This window comes from Pyrus communis, chromosome 10 (genome assembly GCF_963583255.1).
Source record: "Pyrus communis chromosome 10, drPyrComm1.1, whole genome shotgun sequence".
Classification (NCBI taxonomy): Eukaryota; Viridiplantae; Streptophyta; class Magnoliopsida; order Rosales; family Rosaceae; genus Pyrus; species Pyrus communis.
The window spans coordinates 20,169,801-20,192,838 of NC_084812.1; the positions used below are offsets into that span (position 1 = coordinate 20,169,801).

At 33.3% G+C, this 23,038-nt stretch overlaps 2 protein-coding genes and 1 pseudogene across 3 annotated transcripts; 1 reads left to right on the forward strand and 2 right to left on the reverse strand.

Annotated features, from left to right (window-relative positions):
* The first annotated feature begins 5,711 nt into the window (after window positions 1-5,711).
* Window positions 5,712-8,796, forward strand: LOC137749036 (heavy metal-associated isoprenylated plant protein 4). Of its 2 annotated transcripts, none has more exons than XM_068489218.1 (4): window positions 5,712-5,898; window positions 7,176-7,360; window positions 7,930-8,017; window positions 8,100-8,796. In XM_068489218.1, exons 1-4 carry the CDS (start codon window positions 5,739-5,741, stop codon window positions 8,612-8,614), a joined length of 948 nt encoding a protein of 315 aa, XP_068345319.1. In that variant the 5' UTR covers window positions 5,712-5,738; the 3' UTR covers window positions 8,615-8,796. The 2 variants fall into 2 exon arrangements, with proteins under 2 accessions (XP_068345319.1, XP_068345320.1); XM_068489219.1 differs by having other exon boundaries at window positions 8,145-8,796.
* A 2,087-nt stretch (window positions 8,797-10,883) lies between these two features.
* LOC137746465 (AT-hook motif nuclear-localized protein 23-like) lies at window positions 10,884-11,771 on the reverse strand. The gene has a single exon (XM_068486483.1). It carries the CDS (start codon window positions 11,769-11,771, stop codon window positions 10,884-10,886), a length of 888 nt encoding a protein of 295 aa, XP_068342584.1.
* A 9,547-nt stretch (window positions 11,772-21,318) lies between these two features.
* LOC137746828 (probable aspartyl protease At4g16563) lies at window positions 21,319-22,104 on the reverse strand (annotated as a pseudogene).
* Window positions 22,105-23,038: the final 934 nt, after the last annotated feature.

Here is a 23,038-nt window from a genome sequence, read left to right on the forward strand (position 1 = left end):
TCTTCGCCCGCAGTTTCAACAGATATTTTTGCCATTTGGTGCAAAAATATGAACCTGTAAGTAGTAACATTTCAATCACTCTAAACTTTTTCAGTACAAAAAATATGAACTTGTAAGAATACGAAATTTGTGAAGAAGCAGAGAAAAAAACCAGAAAACTAACACCATCGCAGACCAACCCACCACCCTAAAATTCAATTTAACACTAAAAACCTAACTTTCCTAACCCAATTTCTAATTTAATTTCCCAAATTGAATCTAATTACAATACCAAAATCTTCAAATTAAGGCATCAAAGCTTGATTCTGAACTTAGAAAGAAGAAAAATAAAGAATTAAGCTTGATTCTGACCTGGGTCTATACCTGTTGTGCAGTCGGGAGAGGATGAGGATGAAGGATGAGGCGGAAGTTAATATGAGTGAGAAGGAAGAGAGAGACCGAGTGAGCGAGAGGGAGAGAGAGGGTGATTTACCTGCGTGAGAGGATGAGAGAGACCGAGTGAGCGAGAGGGAGAGAGAGGGTGATTTGATCACCTGCGTGAAAGGATGAGGGAGATCGAGTGAGAAGAGAGAGTTCGGGTTTATCACAGATAGCGAAAATTCAAACAAAGCGCCTATTTTTAGCAAGGGTGCCGCCAAAATTATCACACATAGCGTGACGCAGATTTACCTTTCGACGTCGCGCAAATGGTTTTTGCGCGACAATTGTACAGTGGCGTCGCGCAATGTATTTTTTTTTAATTATTATAAAATGTACTGAAAATGTGACTTCACTACTTTCAAATTCAATGTTTTTTACACAAAACCCACAATAATATATTTTTATAACAACTACAATAAATTTAAAGGTACTTAATTTATATACATATTTTTTAATTTCTTAAGTGTTATACGTACAAAATAAATAAATTTAAATCTACTTAATATACATATATATATATATATATATATATATATATATATACCATTGAAATTGATGGGATACGCATTGTACGAAACTAGTTTGAGCGATCCAACCATCAAACTTGTTTGTATATACTTCGAGATCGCATACGCCAAAAATTGCAAAAAACAAACATTTAGAGATCAAGTAACGGGACAAAACTTTGCGATTGTTATAAATGAAAAATCACGATTTAACAGTAGTTTTAACTCCGATTTTGATGATTTTTTTACAGCTACACTCCTTGATCCTATATGAATACAATGAACTAATTTGATCGTCAATTTAGAATATTTACACAAGTGGATACCACAAAATCTTTATGTTAAACCTAATGAAAGTATAAATAAACTCTAAGTGTTAGTAAATCTATCGTTTTGATGGGATACACATTCTACGAAACTAATTTCAACGATCCAACCGTCAAACTTATTTGTATATGCTTCAAGATCGCATACGCAAAAAATCGCAAAAAAAAACATTCAAAGGTCGAGTAACGGGACAAAATTTATCGATGGTTATAAACGAAAATTCACGATTTAACGGTAGTTTTAACTTTGATTTTGTTGATTTTTTATAGCTACACTCCTTCATTCTATATAAATACAATGAACTAATTCGATTGTCAATTTAAAATATTTACACTAGTGGATACCACAAAATCTTTATGTTATACTTAATGAAAGTACAAATAAACTCTAATTGTTTGTGAATCTATCGTTTTGATAGGATACGCATTCTACGAAGCTAATTTCAACCATCAAATTGTCAAACTTGTTTGTATATGCTTCGAGATCACATACGCAAAAAATTGCAAAAAAAAAAAACATTCAGAGGTCGAGTAACGGGATAAAACTTTTCAACGGTTATAAATGAAAAATCATGATTTAACGGTAGTTTTAACTCCGATTTTGATGATTTTTTACAACTACACTCCTGGATCTTATATGAATACATTGAACTAATTTGATAGTCAATTTAAAATATTTACACAAGTGGATACCACAAAATCTTATGTTATACTTAATGAAAGTACAAATAAACTCCAAGTGTTAGTGAATATATTGTTTTAATGGGATACGCATTGTATGAAACTAGTTTCAACGATCCAACCATCAAACTTGTTTGCATATGCTTCGAGATCGCATACGCCAAAAATTGCAAAAAACAAACATGCAGAGATCAAGTAATGCAATAAAACTTTTCGACGGATATAAACGAAAAATCACGATTTAACGGTAGTTTTAACTCCAATTTTGATAATTTTTTATAGCTACACTCTTTAAACATATATAAATGCAATGAACTAATTCGATCGTCAATTTAAAATATTTACACAAGTGGATACCACAAAAGAAAAAGGCAATGTAAGAACCCCAAAAGAAAAACAAAAGGAAAAAAAATTAAAAAATTAAAAAAAAAAAACTTTGCGCGACACAGTTGTCCCTACGTCGTGCAAAGGTTTTTTTTTTTTTTTTTTTTTTTTTTTTTTTTTTTTTTCTTCCTTATGAGTACAAAATAAATAAATTAAAATTCACTTAGTAAATATATATACCATTGAACGTTATGGGAAACGTATTGTACGAAACTAGTTTAAAAGATCCAACCGTCAAACTTGTTTGCATATACTTCGAGATTGCATACGCCAAAAATTGCAAAGAACAAACATGCAGAAATCAAGTAACAGGATAAAACTTTTCGACGGATATAAATGAAAATCCATGATTTAACGGTAGTTTTAACTCCAATTTTGATAATTTTTTACAGTTACACTCTTTAAACCTATATGAACACAATGAACTAATTCGATCGCCAATTTAAAACATTTACACAAGTGGATACCACAAAAGAAAAAGGAAATGCAAGAACCCCAAAAGAAAAGGAAAAGGAACCCAAAAAAAAAAAAAAAAAACAAAAAAAAAAACACTTTGCGCGACGTAGGGACAACTACGTCGTGCAAAACAGCTTTGCGCGACGCAGTTGTACCTGCGTCGCGCAAAGTTGGGGAAAAATGGTAAATCTTTCTTGGTTTGGCGCCAAAACTTTGCGCGACGAAGGCTGACGTCGCGCAAAGTGTCGTGGCGCAAAGGTCGTTTGCGTGACATTTTGTTTTTGTCGTCACGCAAACAGACTTTGTGCGACAAAATTTGATGCGTCACGCAAGTTTCGGTCGCGCAAACATGTTTTTCTACTAGTGTGTTCAGTGTGAGAGCTTAAATCTTCATCATCTTATGAGCTTCATCAACATCCTATCATTGCTCTAATCCCAATTTGAGCTTGGATTGATAATAGAACCATAATGAATACATTGTTTGATCAACGAAAGTCAAACCCAATCAAGTTCTAGATCTAACACTCCCGTTGAGGGGAGTTCTGTATTGAATATTATATATGCCTAGGTCAGTGTGTGTTCATCTAAATCCCTCACCCTTTAATGTAAAATACCGTTGCTATTTGGCTCCACATGCATAATACTTGCACACATACCACAATAGTGCATTCTCCCAACAAACAATTAATGTATCTTAATCGTATAATTTTCACCCAATGTATTAAATAAATGAATGTTTTATCATGAATATATTACTTAATGTATTAAATAAATGAATGTTTTATCATGAATATATTACTTAGTGCTCGCATTGTTGACTTGTTTCATGCATAAACGACTTCCTATTCGAATGATTTTTTGTATAGATGATCTTCAAGTTAAGATTAAAAATTAATGATTCTAATTATAAAATTCATATGGTGGAGATACATTATTCGCATGGGTTTGGATAAGTGCATTCCACTTGGTGTTCTTGCCAATAAAACAAAAATATATAAATATAAACTTGCACATGTTTTTATTTCATTGGCACGAGATACCACCGTAGTGGTGTACCATTGTCATATAAATTCTTCACCCCTTCTCCCCATAGGAAATACAAGTATTATCCTTACAACCATGTCTCTAATATAAGTGAGTTTCGCATTTATAAGTGAGGTCAAAATTATGCAATATAGTTAACAACACTTGCTAGTTAATATTGCAAACTTTTGAATACCTATTTGACCATAAAGTAATTGTATTTAGTGCTAGAAAACCATAAGAATTATATGAAACTCATTCGTATTATCTTCGTTTCTTAAAATTTTTGTTAGAGGTGAAAGAAAGTGAGTGAGACGAGGAAATTGAGTGTGGAAAATAGCTAGCACAGGATTCACTGGTGGAGCGTGGAAAATTATTTGACAATATGCAACCAAATTATGCTATTTATGTTTCAAAAGCAACATACAAAGGGTAGAAATGGATATGAAGAAAATAACTTCAGTACAACTTATATACCAATTTATACAAAATATTCTTCAACTACGTACCTCCAAATTAAACACATCTTTTTTACAAAGCAATAATTAGAACTATTATAATCTATTGAGAAGAGATTTGAAGTTGAGTACAAGCTAGAAGAACATGAAGGCATACTACTGTCTCTAATCAATTGATTTAACCCACAAGTCCTGCTCAACTTTAATTTAGTTAGAAGTGACCATCAGTGTTGGATCTACAGAGGATTGAGGTCAATTGACCCGTGGACGCTAGAAAATTTGTTGGCCAACTCCGCTAGCGAACCCGTTGAATGTTGGTCTTTGACCTCAGAATGCAATAAGTGTTCGACGAAATACCTCACTTAGAAATTATTGACAGGAGTACGCGCCATGCTTGGCAAGCTACGCACGCTACTCTTAGTAAGTCTTTCAGGTAGCACATCCATCATTTATCCCTCCTTCACTGTGGTTTCTCCCCTCCTTTTCTTATTGTCCATGTCTCCTATTAGGATAACTGTAAGTTTTATACAAGAACACTTTATGAGCTCAACAAACTAAAATTCTAGTGGTGCAAATCTCGCATTACAATGTCCGCTAGTTTTTTTGGGGTTGGAATTGGATTGTTTATCTGCAAAATGCAATGTTATCAAGAATACTTTTATATGTGAAAAGATCAAACCATAAACCACTCGATCAAATGATTGTCATTGCAATGTTTTCTTGAAATATCATTTTCGTCTATTTTATTTCCTATAGTGGAATGTCGTAATAATTTCTAATGCCTATTTCTTGCAAAAATGATCTTAAAAGCGATGAATTAAAGGATAGATGATGCCACTAGCATTATGAGTTAGTGGTATTTGTTTTCAATAGTAGGTGTGAAAGATCACAAGTTTCAACTCTAATAGATGGCTAGTTCAATACCTAATAAATACGGCTGATCGACACTTTATGGGGCGCCAAGTCCACCATCCCTTAGTTTAACATATTGTTGGTTTAAAAAGAAAAATAGATAGTTGCGACCGTTGAAATAAAACTTGGAGCAAGTTTCAGAAGATATCATTCAAGGTTGTTTGATGAATCCCTTGATAGCAGGGACCCTTTGATATAATTATATCAAGATCATATATGCATATAAATGTAAGGATGGAAGTTATGGTCCCTGGTGTTTGCCCTTGGTGAATAGAATAGTAGGGTTGTTGCGTTTGGTGGTGTTTTGATCATGATCTGAAGGAATGAACCAATTTCTCCAATTCAAATAGCTAACAATGGCAGGTCAACTACCCCCACCGCAAGTCCTACCAACACCAGTGCCTTGAAAAACAAAGCAAACCCAAAAACTTTTTTAATGAATTACTCTTAATTTCTTACCCCTTTGAAACATTCTAGATGGCTTTTCCTTTTTATAAAAACTATTTCCAGAGTGCATATATATATGTTGATTACTTGTTTTTCAAACCCCTCTGCTTATCAGTGCTGCTAAAATGGCAGCAACAGCAGCTAAGGAGAAAGACAAAGACGAAACGAAAGATGAAAAGAAAGTGAAGGAGAAAGATGACGGAGTAATCAATGCTGTTTACAAAGTTAACCTCCACTGCAAGCAGTGTGCACGTGATATTAAGAAGCCTCTTATGGCTACCCAAGGTATGTATAGAGCAGCATTCCTTGTGTTTTTTGGTCAAAAACATTCCTTGTGTTAATTCCTCACCATGCATGTCGTTTTCTCAATATATATGTGCCAATTGAATGTGAAATAAAAAAGCTTTTTAGCCAAAATGGTTATGAGATTTGCTTAACTCTTTACTTTGGTTCATGAGATTTGAAATCAATAAAAGTGGTCCATAAGATTGTCCATTATCAATCAATAAAAGTGATCCTTATTTAACATAATTTTTCAAATTTCATGGACCAAAGTGAGGAGTTATGCAAATCTCAAAGATCATTTTGGCAAAAGAGCCAGATAAAAACTTTTTTTTTTTTTACGGTAAAAATAAAAACAAAAACTTTATACGTAGTTTATACTTAGACTACCTCCGACCCTTGGATTCAAATCTAAAACTTTTAACCCAAAAAATTTAGGTTTTAACTCAGAAACAGTTTTTCTGCTCCAATCCTTCTAGGCTAAATTTTTAGCCCAAGATTATTAAAAAAGAATTTAGGATAATTTTTAACCTTTTTTTCAAAAAAAAAAAAAAAAAAATTATATAGACTATCCTAACTTAATTTTATAAACATTTTAACCTAAAAACATTTAGATTCCAATAAATGTTGAAAAACCATTAAACTGACTCTATGAAACTCATGGAACACCATGAAATAATATGAAACAGATAAAAGAATTTTTTTTTAATTGCTTTAGCCATTTGATTTGAATTTGGACCGTTAGGTACCATTGGATGTAATCATACTAGATCTTAGCCGTTAGATTCAAAAAATTTATAAATATAAAGATAAAAAAAAATACACATATATGGTGGGCCAACCCACTAACCCAGGGGTGTCCTGGCCTAAATTTACCCTAGAAAGGAGTATTAGATTAAAACTCATATTTATCCCAAAGGTTGGAGCTAGTGGGGATAGGTTTAGAACCTAAAATTTGAGTTTTACTCCAAAGGTTGGAGTAAGTCTTACTATGAAGAAATGAAAAATGTAGAGCATGTGGAGTTATGCATGTCCCCGGGATTGAAAAAATATACGATGTTTATATTGTCAAATCATGAATTTTTGTCATAATGTACAGTGTATATGCTTACAATGTGTAAAATAATTTTCTGTCTAGTAGTATATATAACTTAGACGATCATAATAACATTAGCACGTTACATGTGAGTGTGTTTCCTTGCGTTTATTTTCGTTTGTATAATATGGTCCATAGTTGAGGCACCTAATTAACGGAGCATTATGTAAACATGGATCACCAGGGGTTCACAATGTAGAGGCTGATATGGAGAAAGGTGAAATAAAGGTAAAAGGAGTTTTCGACCCAACAAAAATTCAGAAACGGCTGGAGAAACTTTCTAAGAAAAAGGTCGAGTTAATATCACCCAAACCTCAGATCAAGGAAAGCACAGTAACAGAGAAAAAAGTAGTGAAGGAAACCAAAGAGGTGGTGCTCACTCACCCATATACTTCAAATATTTTTTTGCTTAATATGATTAGCACTACTTAACAATCCAGGTAAATTATTGGATCGTCATCAATTATATTTCATTGATAGTCTATTTAATCAACAATCATGGCTGGTTCTTTTACTTAAAAGTTGTTAGAAATTTCCACTTTACTTTTATTTATTGTTTAATCAGTATACTAGTATTGACAAGTGCCAAAGTTAGATATACTAGATGCATCGTTGGTGATATTTTGAGTGCTTAAGTTGCTAATCAATTCTTAGGTGTGTATAAAATCCCACACGGAAATGACTCTGAGACCCTCACATAGTAGTTTAACAAACTGTTGACCGCTCACCAATTGCCAATTTGTTTTGAGTTAGATACTCTAAATATGTTATAATTTTGAGCAGTTAGACATAGTTACACGTCATATAATATGTGTGTGAGAAGAAACCTTTCATATAACAGTTTACACGTGGATATAAGCCCTATTTTTTAAATTTTTAATAAAGCTATAATCAAATGATTGCACTAGAATAACCAATTCTGTTCTTTTATTCCGAAGCCAATTTCACGGACAATAGTGGTGAAGGTTCACATGCATTGCGACAAATGTGAGCAAGATTTGAAGAAGAAGTTAATAAAGAACAAAGGTATAATTTCTAAACTTTCTTGTTTGTATGTATAATTTAGGGGTTTTCTAAAGAAGAAAATATATGTCAATGATGTTTGTAGGTATTCACAATGTAAAAACTGACATGAAAGCACAAACTCTAACAGTGGAAGGAACAATCGAGCCTGAAAAACTAATCTCGTATTTGCGAAAAAAGGTGCACAAACATGCAGAACTTGTGCCCTCGAAACCACAGAAAAAGGAAGAAACAAAAGAGAAGGAGAAGAGTTCCCCAAAACCACCAGAGGAGAAGGAAAAGAAAGAGAAAAAGGAGGATAAGCAAGAGAAAAAGGAGGATAAGCAAGAGAAAAAGGAAGAGAAAAAGGAAGAAACAAAAGAGAAGGAGAAGAGTTCCCAAAAACCACCAGAGAAGGAGGATAAGCAAGAGAAAAAGGAGGATAAGAAAGACGGTACTGAGAAATCTACTGAATCAGTTTCCAAGGTTATAGAAGTTAAGGAACACGTAAATGTGGTGGAGGTTAAAACTAAAGAGGGCAATACTCCATATTTCATTCACTATGTTTATGCTCCACAAACGTTTAGCGATGAAAATCCAAATGCTTGTTTTATAATGTAAATAGGTGAGGGTAGAGTACATATATACCTCACTCCGTATTTATTTGGACTAATTTCTTTCTATTTGTCTGCTTGTATGAAGATATATGATGCTTATAATATAGACTCAATATAGACCATGGATATTAGGTATATTCTTAATTCCTTGAATATATGGCTCAATTTCTCAATCTGAAAATATAACTTTTTTCTTTTACAGTATAATTCTAGTAAGCAAACATTATCCCCCTGATGTATGTAATTTCGGTTGTGGTCCTGTTTCAAAATTGCATTTGTTAGTTCTCAAGTTACTTAAACTCTTTACCATCACAAAGATGAGGCTGAAGTTTCAGTTTCAAATTTAATCATTATTGTAGGAATGATCGGTGGAAGTTCCCTTAAGTCCTAAACCCTAAGTCTCACGCTGGAAATCTTTGCAAAAGATTTCAACTTAAGTGGTTTCACTTCTAATTGCATGGCAAGTCTTCTATATGAAAGCCCAATTTTGTTGGACTCGATACATAGGTCATTTGATTAAGTCAAGAACAATATCAATATTGACTAGTAGTGAGCCGTGGCATCTCTGAAACTCTAAACAATAAGCAACACAACATAAAATGCAAATAATTCATATGTATCTGCATGCATTCCAGCCACGTCTTGCACATCTAAATCTCAAGGGTATATACATTACTGACTATACTTTATACATAAATTGCTTGCCTTCTTTTCCAAACACCTATTTATCATCACCTCTTAGTTAAAAGACTATAAACTGCATACCACAAAACTACCGCAGAGAAATAACTGTTCATAGTAACCATATTAATTTCTGGTAATGAGATACAAAATGCCCTGACGGAATTTTTTTTAGGGGTGAAAACATGATATGAAATCAAGTGCCCTAAATCATAACATAAAATAAACCTGAATTATAAACTAGTCTTATCTATTAAGCCTCAGGAATTAATAGGTAGTTTTGGTTAGTTTATCGCAGCCTTACCCTCCTTCGGAAGTTCATGCTACTGCGAGGTTCACGCTTGGTACAGCTGACTTTGTGCCTTGGGTTGAAGAGGAGGCTAAAAGGCCAATTCTTAACATTAAATTCATTGGTTTGATTTCCTTTCGCTGTTGTTTGACTAGTAAAGTGCGTTCTCTTTAACAAGGTCACACTTGTTTACAACCCTTCCCTATGTATTCGTTATTATGAATGACTCAAATTTAATCTCGCAATAAGAAAAAGGAATTCAGGTATCTTTCCTTTTTCTTCTTGTTCAAGAATATTATCATAACAAGCATTTCCTAGTCCTTCATGTCTAAGTTTCTGAAATATTAATTTCTAAAAGAAAAGTACTCCTAGAATATGTACGAACGATATAAAACTGAGGAATAATCCATAAATGAAAGAACCTTTGAGATAATCATCAGTACAACTAAGTAATATATTTTAAGAAATGAGAGAAAAACTGAGAACTAAAATATATTCAGTGCAAGAGACTAGCTAGGACGAGTTGGTTAGAAAATTGATTATCTGGTTATGTGGGTGAAGTGGTCAGATCATGTGAGAGCTTTCTTTTAGTAGGTTTTGGTTGTTTCTTATCTTTCTTTGTTTTGGTGGAAGATCGGACAGATATATTGGGGGCCGGGGAGGGGGAGAGAGAGAGATAGAGAGAGAGAGAGAGAGAGAGAGAGAGAGATCTAATTATATAAATTCATGTTTATGATATTAGTTTCACATGACCAAATTAATATCATATAATTGTAGAGGCTACGAGTGGAAAGCATGATTTTTATAGGTATATACAAGCATCCCACACATGGAAAAGGCAAAAATTAATCATCGTTTTCATGAAAAATCACCAAGGATTAATTAGTAGAAAATATTTTACCTGATTAATCAATATAGTTGATAGCACGATCTTTATTCATCCTACGGATTAAACAATATATAATTATTGAAGCTTATGTTAAGAGGTTGTGATACTTATCACAAAATTATTTATCAGTAATATCAGTTCTGACAATTATTATATCCAATCCAAAGCTAAAATATTCTCCGAAACCATTTCTAATTAAGAAAAGGGAGTTCCAAAATCCAATTTCCATCAACATTCCATGGATACATTAAAAAGCAATACAAATTAGGAACCAAAATGAAGTTACGAGAAGATAGACGAAAGAAATTAAGCAAGAAAAATAATTGTACAAGGCTAGGGAATGGGGGTGATGATATTAATATAAAGATCGATTCTCTGACCTTGGTTGACCTGACCTATAGCTAGCAAAAACTATCAATAAGGCGGCCGCCCAGCAGAGTTTCCTCCCCAATTATCGACCTGCAGCTGATGAGGCATGTTATTCAGCGGCAGGTTAAAGAAGGGAAGCCCCGAAGACGGATCTGGAAAGGGGTTGCTTACTCCTACGCCACCGCTGCCATCACCACCGCCTCCGCCACCTGAGGACTGTGGCACAGGCTGCTGCATCTGCAGCTGCTCCTCTTCCTCCAAGGGCAATCTCTCATAAGCCACGTTGGTAAACGATGAGGCTATGACAATAACAGGTCCAGATGCTATTAGTGATCCCACAACATTTCCACCCACAACCTGGCCTTGACCACCAGCTAAAAATATTGTGAGGCTGGTGGCCCCAGGAGGTGCAGGCGGCGGCAGAAATGAACCTGTTAATGACAGAATCTCAAATCTGCCGTGCAGTGTGAGAACTGCGCCAGCCGCTGACGGTTGACGCAAGCTCACGTTGGTCACCATACCACTCCCACTCAAAACACAAATCCCTCGCTGCCTTTTCCTCGCATAAGTGCCGACGGAATCAAACACATCACAGCCACTGCTGACCTCCAAAATATGTGCTCTTAGGGTGTTTGCGCTCTCACGAGTTATGATCACTGGGGGTTTGGGCTTGTTTCTAGACCCTGGGGGCCGACCTCTGGAGCGTCGGCCCCCTGAATCACCCGAACCAGGATTTGGGGTCACCAGGTCAAACCCTTGATGAGGATTGTCATTATCAACATCATTTTGGTGGTGGTCAGAGGAGAAAAGATTGTTGCGGTTGGGGGTGGTGTGGTCATCTTCGGAGTCCGGCGGTCTTTGGAGGTGGAGATCAGGGAGTTGGAGCTGCTGATGAACAAACCGAGATGCTGAACCCAAGTCTAAGCCAGCCATACACAGAGAGCTAAAGAGAACAGAAAACAAGAAAAATATAGTAAAATATATGCATAAATTTTAATATAGCAAGGTTCAATATTTTATGGGTTTTGGAGAAAGGAGAGCCCCATAATTTCAAACCCTAGAACGAATAGAAAACAAAGGGGATCAAGTGCAGAGAAAGGGAAGGGTACGAGTTGAGGAGAGAGAGGTGCAAGGAGGAGGAGAGATCGAGATATCATAAAGTGGCAAACGCAGCCATTCTCAACTTCTAAATTATAAATATAAAACGTATATGCTTATAAAATAGCGGAGATAAAACAATTCGCTTCTTTAGTAACTTTTACTTTTTTGAATGTGGGAATTGAATTTTCTATGTTAACACTTAGTGTGCTTGAAACTGAATACTCGATCAAAGATAATGTAAAGAGGAACAATATTTTATGACTGTATATATTAGTTGATTAGTTATTACATGATTAAGAGAAATGTTAAGGAGACTCTCTCAAAGTTGAATCCTTCATGAACTTTTTGCTACCTCATAATTTAAGGTTAATTCTCATGTCAACATTATAAAACATTATGCCAAAAACATAAGGTAACATATAGTATATATGAAGAGTCTCATTTTTGAGAGAGTCTCCTTAGCGCATCTCTCCATAATCAATTATCATACATGTAAGAACTGTGTTATCAACAATATTCTATTTAAACTAATCTTAAATACATTGATGAGAGAGAATTCAAACTCCAATGAGATCAATTAGCAAATGACACTTTATTATAATGAAGGAAAGCAATCATGTTTATACACTCTTATGTGGATTCGATTTCCCACCGATTTCCCTCCCCCCAAACTAATTACCTAACCGATTAATGATATCACTCTACTCAAATGGGATCAATTAGCCCATGTAACCATACCCACGTCTACATATATATATATATATATATATATATATATATATTAAATTAATGTGCTTAAAAAATCACGTTCAGTGTGATCATGGCAACAATATGTAAATTTGATACGTATTATTTTGCATCAATTATGATGATAAATTTTAACGAAAGTAAATAGTTCAAAAAACTTCTCCATTTCTTCAAAGTATTCTTTAGAGCAAAAAAGACACCTTAGCCACCAAGGGGAGGAGGAGCAAAAAGAATCCTCCTCCCCATTCCATACTTTCTCCACCTCCTATAAGTTAGTCTTTCGTGATGATTCCGTCTGAGTTATACTCAGGTTTTAGAATGTACTCTATCATAATTTCGAATGTGCTCCTTATTCAATGATCAATCCAATCACTCTCTCAAAAACTTATAAAGAGAAAATTGTAGAGGGAAATGAGGAGAGAGTAGATAAAGGAAATGTAAAGTGTTTTCCAAACTTGTGTATATTTCATCTTTGATAAATTAAGCACCTATTTATAAGCTTATAATGATGAGGTTAACCCATAAGTTACAAACTACTAATACACTCTAATTAGAGCATGCTCTACTAAACATTAAGATAGGAGAGGTTGTGGACATTATGGTGGTCATCCACATTCCATACATTTATATAACACTCTCAAATTATTGTTTTCTCTACATTATAACTAGTTTTGGAGGAGTTTGTTGCTATCTACATTAGGTATTTTTTGCCATCTTCACCTTTATTCGCTAGCTGCTACTATGCGTAAAATATACGTTAGAGACCATGTTTTCCTCAAATGTTGATCCACCCATTATTCCACAATGATTTCCGTGAGTTGAGTTGTATTGTTTAGGCTTGTGGGTTTGGCTTAATTTGGTGAGTTGTGTAGTATTGTTGACATGGTTGATGTAACTTTGATATTTTCTTAATGAAATTAATTTTTTTTTTTTGGGTCAAAAAATTAATTTCTTTTGTTTAATTGATAAAAAAATAAAAAATAAAACAGAAATAAAATAATTGTAGCCGTTTTTTTTATCATGTTGTAATGAATTGTTAAATTTAAAAAAAAGCCTAGTGATATTTTTTTTTTCCCAATATTAAAAGTAAGTTTCAGCTCCAATTCTGTACTCCCCATTGATTAGCAGGAAAAAGAAAACTGTTACATAATTTTGTTCATAAAATATGTCACAAAATGATGTTGGATCGACTTATGTCGCTTTCTTTTAAATATTACTCAATATTTACTTGAGATTATACAATTTAATTAAGTACTACCTTTCTGAAAAAGAAAAAAAAAGTTTGGCCAAACCTTTCTAACAAGTTTCTTTGAATGAATGTTTTTATTTAATCAAATATTTGTTTAAATAGCTTCATGTATTTAAAAAAAAAAAATCGCATCAATATTTTTGTTGGGCATCTAAGTACTTAGTATTGAAACAAGATCGGCATTTAACAAATGACAGATTCAAATGGTTCATCACAAGGAAAGTTTTGAATCAACATTGTAAAAGTTAAAAACTTGAGAATTGTGGATCATGATGAATTGTTTATATATATATATATATGTGTGTGTGTGTGTGTGTGTGTGTGTGTCTTTCTTGTTTGGGAGTTTGTTATTTATTCGTCTATAATTGTATACAAAAGAGCAATGGCTAATCAAATATTTTTGGGAACTTTAATGAGAAAGTTTTGAGCATAATTTATTTTAATAAAAAATCATGCTATAACTTTATTTAATGAAAAAAACTTAAATTTTAATAAAAACGACAAAAGAACTTAAATTTTAATGAAAAAGACATAATTTGAATATTAAAAGAAAAAACTGATGCACGGGAACCGCGTGTCCTCACACATATTATTTATGAACTTAACTTACTACACTGTTTATGAAACTTACTACATCGTTTATGAAAATTAATGGTACCACACTGTTTATAAAACTTAACGGTACTACACTGTTTATAAAACTTAATGGTACTATACTGTTTATGAAACTTAATGGTACTACATTGTTTATGAAACTTAACGGTACTACACTGTTAATAAAATTTACAACACTGTTTATGAAGCTTAATGGTGCTACACTGTTTATGAAACTTAACGATGCTACACTGTTTATGAAACTTAACGGTACTACACTATTTATGAAATTTAATGGTACTATACTGTGTATATATGTATATTATTTCTTTTGCCTTAAGTAGGTAGGTACAAGTGAAATCTACATTATCACTTTTATATATATTATTTATTATATACATGAAAATATACCTTACGAGATTATAGTACCAGACGTGTGTTTGTGTTATCTTACTTTGTCAAATGCCTAAAAATGGGTATCATCATTGTTACAGTTAGCTAATTCATACATAATATAATATATATATATATATATATATATATATATATATATATATATATATATGTGTGTGTGTGTGTGTGTTCATGTACTTTTTCTTATTTAATTATATTTTTTTTTTTGGGGGGGGGGGGGGGGGTTAGGGTAAGCGCTGGGCACGCATGTATATATTTTAGGTTTTTTTTTGTTCTTATCATTAAATAAAGTTATTAGATGATTTTTTGTTAAAATGCAAAGTTTTGAAGTATTTTTCATAAATTTTCTTAATATTTTTAGGCCTGGCAATGATGCAGCACAAGAAGAAACACACTACCAGAAAATATGGCTTGCTCTACAAAATTTTACCCGACAAAATTCTACAAAACTTCTGTCAAACTACCCCTGCTATTTGCTTCAATTATGGAGGTCTTGGGAGTAGTGTTGGTGGTAAAAATCAAAGGAGTAAGTGTGATAAGATGAAGGAGAGTGGTAGCCAATTGTGGGACGCGCATCTATAAGATTTGTAACGGTAACATTAGAACTAGTAGTTGGAAAGGATATAAACACCCCTTCTTACTCCATTTTGTAGCTCAATTCAACCGTCAAACATGTTTGCATATACTTCAAGATCTCCTAGGCCAAAAATCACCTAAACAAAATGTCTGGTAAAGGGAAAAAAATCATTTGACGGTTATAAATGAAAAATCATGATTTAACAGTTGTTTTATAACTCCAATTTTGTTGATTTTTTACAAATAAAATCCTCAAACCTAGAAGAATACAATTAACGAACCCGATGGTCAATTTAAAATATTTATACTTGTGGATACAGCAAAAACTTACATTCTACTTAATGGAAGTATAGAATAATAAACTCTAAGTGTTTTGGAATCCATTCGTTTGATGGGACACACATTCTATGAAACTAGTTTTTATGATCCAACCGTCAATCATGTTTGCAAATACTTCGAGATCTCCTAAGCCAAAAATCACCCAAAAGAACGCTCGGAGATTAGGTAATGGGACAAAATCATCTGACGGTTAGAAACGAAAAATCATAATTTAACGGTCAAACTCTGATTTTGTTGATTTTCTACAAATACACTCTTCAACCTAGAAGAATACGATAAACAAACCCGATCATCAATTTAAAGTATATACACTAGTGGATACAACAAAAGCTTACATTCTACTTAATGAAGGGATAAAATAAAGTGATTAATAAAAGTCGACAGAAATATAGATCAAGACCTCTCCCTCTCTCTCAATATCTCTTGCTTACGAGATCTAACATAGGTAGACACAATGTAGTATTTTCACACGGCAGAACAGTGAATATGGGATCAATTAGCACCCTAGTCAATCTATGATCTTATTTTTCAGATATTGCATTACAAATTGTAATGTAAATCCTCAGAATGTTTTCATTCGTGTGTAAGTAGACATACTATCGAAGATAACAAAATACTCAATAGAAATTCTGGATTTTTTTTTTCTTCTTTCCTCTCATAATTTGGATCTATCTATAACAAGAAAGACAATTAGAAGTACCCTTCATCTCATCCTGATCATTCATGTCCTAGTTCATCTCATTCTTTCCTTAAAATTTGGCCCCCTCTTTTGTATCTTTTAATTGAATATATATTTGGAGTTTATCATCCATGTGCAAGGCTAGTGTGTTATAACAGGCTTGTTAGAAATTAAAAACTCATATTCATATGCCTAGGAAGAAGCATGCATTGAGTTAAACCTTGAGATGTGTATTTAATTGTATTAGGAAATATGTAGATAATCAAATATTGTTTTAAGGTGCTGCGCTAGAATTTTTTTTTTTTTTAATTTTTTTATATTTGTGTTATGTTGGATAAAGTTTCAATATTGTACATGTAATTTTGCTGTTGTGTATGGCTTGGTGCTGGCTACTTATAAAGTGTCTGTCACATCGCAACCCATTTTATATGCCATTCATTTGTGGTGCACTAGTGGTCATGATGGATTCAAAGAATCGAAGAATCTCATGGGTACCTGAAAATTTCAACTCGACAAAGATATGCCTAATTTAAGGGTAATAATAACTAATACAGAATGGTATGGACTTTATCCATGGCTAATTCAATTTCAATAGTCATTTAGCCATAACACAATGAAATGCCTCGTTTGATACAAATGATTGGACTGGAATATTAATCTTTTAAAGTTAAGGTATTTTAAAGGTATAGAAGAATAATTTTTCATTTTGAGAGAATTGAAAGAGGATCAGACATGAAACAAAACTTCTCTTCTAATCCAATTACATTTTGAAGAGAGTTGGAATGTAATCCTCTAATGATGAAAAACTTCGAAGATCATGCAATAAAGCATCACTTGAATTGGCTGCATATGTTTCTAGGGTGAATGGTCTGTTCTAAAAAAAAAAAAAAACAAAAAAAAAAAGGATGCCTGTTCTATATTCAGCGTCAGAGACTCACAGGGGGTTCTGAGGTTCCCAAATTTTTTTGATCCTCCAATATATTACATATAAGTATAAATTTTGTTAATAAATAAATTTTAACTGACAAGAAAAATTATCATCATATGATTTTATTTATATTACAATTGATTAAGTGGAGCTTATATTTAATATATTAACTTTCCACTTTTCTCTAGCCCCAAAAAAAAAAAAAAAAAATTACATGTGTATTACTTTATTGCACTTTTCTTTAGTAATAAAATCCTAACTCGTGTATTACTTTTTCCACAAGCACAAGCATATTTCCATATCTCTCTTTTAGTCATGCTCTATTCTTTCATGCATGAACTCTAAATCATGATTTCATGGCAATTGACAATTATTCAATTAATAAGAATGAGATGATGATTTCAATTAAGTTTGAATATTGATGTTGATTATAATCAACAAAATTATCATTTTATAAATAAGAAGGACCTTTTAATTAAGATTGCATAAGACTTCTAAATTATCAGAGACAACCTATTCAGCATTAATACAAAATGACACGACAAGAAAATGACATATACTAACTAAAATTTCTTTTGTTCAATTATCTAATCCAAATGATCAACATCACCGTCGCTGAAATAGTGCATGAAAGGAGTGAAGGGAGCTTTTATTTTATTTTTTATTTCGTTGAACTTTCAGAATATAAAAGTATTGAAGAAATAAGACTAAAGCATGTATTATAGAATTGGCAGCTGATGTGTTCGGTCAGAGAAAACCTGAGAGCAAATAAAAGATAATACTTGCATTTCATGGGAATGCATATATCTCAATTTTTTTATGAATAACGTATTTTCAATGTATAAGTTTTATAATTAGAATCGCTCAGTTTTTTATTTTTCATTTGAAATTAACTCTACAAAAAATTAATTTGAATATGAATTATTTATGTATCCAAATATATGTAATAAATGAACGACATGAGTTTCAAGTAATATATTTATGATGAACTAACAACTAAATAATCTCTTATTTAAATGATATATTGTGTCTTACTCTTGAGAATATACAAATATTATCCTCAACAAAATTAACTTCTTTTTTTTTTTTCTGGTAAAAAATAAATAAAATTATCATTTGAAACCAAGATTTTTGCAAGTGCTTCCCATGAATTTCGGGCTACAAGGCCTACATGTTCCAAAAGCTTTCATAAAAGTTATGCATTTGGCACTAAAAAGAAAAGCACACATAAAACGCAGTGAGTAGAACACTGACAATCAATAAATAATTACATAAGAAAAAGAATAATAATTTTGTTGTATGTTTGTTTGGTTTTGGTTAGTAATAATTTTGTTGTATGAACGATGGGGTTGCCCTACAGGACGAAACCCCTACCTTGTATTTTGCTCTTCCAGTCCCATTCATTCTTGGATGCGAGATTTGACCAATCCTCGTATATCATTTCTGTCCACATCATTTTCACCATCATTCTTTCTTTCACTCCCCAATTCACAAGGTCATCTTTGTTTATTTGTCGATGAGCTTGACCATACAATACACACATACATACATACATATCAACGTGTAAGAATGTCTAAGGACAGTTTTGTGGATGTTAACAATTAGTATTATTCAAAGATTTCATGCTTCATATGGAAGGCAAATGTTATTATCAAAGTAAGATAATTAAGTCACTAACTATGAGCTCCCATTTACCAAACAAATCCGACCTAAAGCTAACTTTGCACATTGAATACCAAAATGACCGATCAACCCTCAATTAAGATGGCTAATCGGTTTGGGAGACGCATGCAAAGGTAAGATTTTCCATTTTCATGAAAGCAAACAATTTTGTTGAGAGAAATCCATATTCTCGTCTCATGTTCTTGTATGTTATTAGTGAGTGTTAATGACCACAACACTATGGTTTTCAGTTATTCAGTATAAATTATAATCACATTGTACCAAAAAATTATAATAATCATCCATTTAAGTAAATGGTCATGTGTTTTAGGTGTGAAATGAAAATATAGGCTCTTGTATGTTTGATCGACGTTTCCAAGTATGTTGACTTGTATTAGTTATATAGACTTGGCTCATTTACTAAAATTAAAAGTTTATTCAAGAAGTGAAATTAATAACTGATGCGCTCCAAATCACCTTTTTTTTTTTTTTTTTTTTTTTAACAAACAATATTATTTACACTAAGGGAAAGGGTTAGGTTTCGCCTCACAATGGGCTAGCAATAATGTGGTTCAAATTTGTTTTTGGAAAGAATCAGATCTAAGACCTCTCACTTGCAAGTGAAGAGGAATACCACTTGACCATAGTACTAAGTGATGCTCCAAAAACCTCTTAACTATAATTATATAAGATTTGCTCATTATTCACTTGACATAGTTTCATAATTTTAATTGAATTATTAGTCCTATGGTGATAGGAAAGTCGGAAAGTAGACCTTGTGATAAAAAAAAATTAGGATTTAAATCAATGTGGCAAAGTGAGAGGTACTACGGTTTGGTGGTATTTCTCTTTACTTGGAAGTGAGAGGTTTTAGGTTTGAATATCGTGAATGGCGAATTCGATACCAAATTAGGCTTTGCCGAACTCCGCCTCGCCTTATTATAAAAATATCAATGTACTAAAAAAAAATAAATAAATAAATAAAAACCAATGTGCAGAAGTTTCTTAGGTTAAATTCAAAATTAAAAGTTTCGTCAACTCTCCGTTAATTATTAGTATGTAGGCCACACATGTGAGGCTCGCTTGTTAACAATTAACAGAGAGTTGACACAACTTTGAATTTTGAGTCTAAATCCTAACAAGCTTCACTACAAGAGTTTAAATCCTAACCTTTTTACGACATGAACTACTTTTCGACTATCTTATCACTACAAGGACTATTTAATCTAATTAATCCTAATAATATTTGTCCATCTTTGACTGTTTCAAAATATTATCAAGCACTTAGCATCTTTTAACAGTTGTTTAAGGGCAAGTGCTCCTTATGGAACCTAATGACATGCATTCTGTCGTCTTTAGGATTAAAATATTGACAACTTTCATTGATTATCTCAACAACGACAATATCATCGACCAATCAAAACGCGTCTACGGACACAAGAAAACTAATTAACAGTACCCTAATGTCTCATCAAATCCGGGGTCCCCACCACGTTGCGATTAAGACTATTATATTTGCAACCTAATCTTGTCATATGAAATACATAATGTTGTGGGATTGTCAGTTAGATCATACTTGGAAGGCAATTAGATCATGTCTCCACCTAAATTTTGTGCGCATTTTAAGCAAGTCCAAGGTTTAATTTTTAAAGCAATAACACTCGGGATAATGACTTTTAGGTTTAGCCAAAGTTGTTCAGAATAATGTGGGCTTTTGAGCCTAAATGATCCCTAAGATTTGCATAACATATAACTTTGGTCTCTGAGATTTAAAATCCATAGAAATGGTCCCTAAGATTATCCACCATCCATAATTTTGGTCATTCCGTTAAAACGCTTCGTTAAGCTGAGGGTATTTTGTAAAATCAGCCCACGACACCTCCATCAACCCTTCATTCCCCAAAACCACATCCCCCACCAAATCAATAATGAGCTCAATCTTTGGCCTCGGAATCAAAACCCCTTCTTCAACACACAACATCAAGTCCCTCCAATGCTCGCACCCGACAACATACTGAAAGGGCCTCCTTTCCTCAACCATCTGCTTCCACAACATATAAAACTCCTCAATTTCCACCCTTAGCCTAACGTTTCCGTTGTTGTTATCGACGTTTTTGGGTTCTTCGATTGAGTCCTCCATGAGCCATTTGAGCTTTATGCGCAAAAGGTTCGAGTCCAGCATTACTCTCTACTACTGATAATTCCCCAAAATAATGGCAGGTCCACCATTACTCTCTGGACCAATAACCCCATCACTAATAATCGTCAAGCATGCAACCCCCGAGCTCAAAACCAGCGAAAAGTAATTCGTCAATGGCAGCTTCATCTTAGCACCCCATTTGAATTGGAAAACCAATTCCAGAAACTTCAATTTTTCCTCTTTTGAAATATCAAAACAAGGTCTCAATCCTGTTTTGGTTTCCAAGTCCTTTGCTCTCGTGTAATTTGCCATCTGCAACTCAAACCCTTGCGCCATGGCTTCGAAAATCAGCTTCTCCATGAATGTGATGGTCGATCCAAAATCCACGATCGTCTCGCCATTGCTGTCGGCTCCGAGGACGAGAAACTTGTACGGAATCTTCATGTGCTTCTTGCCCATCATGATTTTTCTAAGCATTATGTAGTAGTACTCACGAAATGCAGAGTTTGGAGGACCTGAGTTTTTCTAAAACGGTGTGCAAATCGAGCTTTGAGCTTTCGTTTCATTTCTTCCGGTCGAAGAAATAAAGGGTTCATCGGTGCTGTTGTTACCTGTGTACAGAACAAGGTCGCTGCTTTGTGGGATATCATCGAATTTATGGGAGACTAAGCAGTAAGAGAATTTGGAGAGCTTCATTTGGGACGGCAGCGATTCCAATCTGCGGTAGAATCCGATAATTCCGGTGGGCTGCTTGATGGAGAAGAACGAGCAACCGACGAGAAAATCAAGGACAATTTTCTTGAGAAATTTTAGGGACTCGGAAAGTAAAATCCCAATTGTTATAAGAGAAATGAGAGAAAAATGGTGAAAAAGAAAGTTTTACAAAAATACCCTTAATTTAACGGAGCTTTTTAATTGAATGACCAAAATTATGGATGGTGGACAATCTCAGGGACCATTTCTACTGATTTTAAATCTCAGGGACCAAAGTTATGTGTTATACAAATCTTAAGGACCATTTTGGCTAAAAAGCCAAATAATATGTTTCTCTTCAATCGGTCTGAGCAGGAGAGGATGTTTGTTGATTCAAATCAATGACCGCGCCTTAATTCAACTCCGTTAACCCACTATTTGTCCATGCATTGCAATTCCCTTTTGTCTTGTAGTCTTTTGAATTTTACAAAGTCTTCTCATTTCAAAGATGAACAATCTTCAAGGATGAAAAATCTCACAACATGTGAAACTTGTCTTGTATGCCATTTACTACATATCTTAATAAAAATACTTCAGAAAACTTATGATATGTTTAAAAGTGTTTTTAAGCCACTTAGTATTATGATCTAGTGATATTTCTCTTCACTTGTAAGTGAGAGGTGTAGGTTCGATTCTTACCAAAGGAGAATTTGAATCACATTATTGCTAGTCTATTGTGAGGCTTAGTCCACTCTCCACACCCTCACTATAGATCATATCATTTGTTAAAAATATATATATATATATATATATATATATATATAAATATACCAAATGGGGCGGAACTAACAACAGCAGGCGACAAAGCCATCCATAGAATTTAAAGTGCGGAAGTAAAACATATAAAAACAGAGTAGCATATCAATATATTGAATTAAAAAGAACTCAGGTTGATTGAAAAGAAACATCCATGGATGACTGATAATAACATGAAAAGAAAGAATTAAATTAATCATAGAAGATAATTCCATGAAAATAATGAATTAAATGTAATGATGCAAATATATTTTGAAAATAA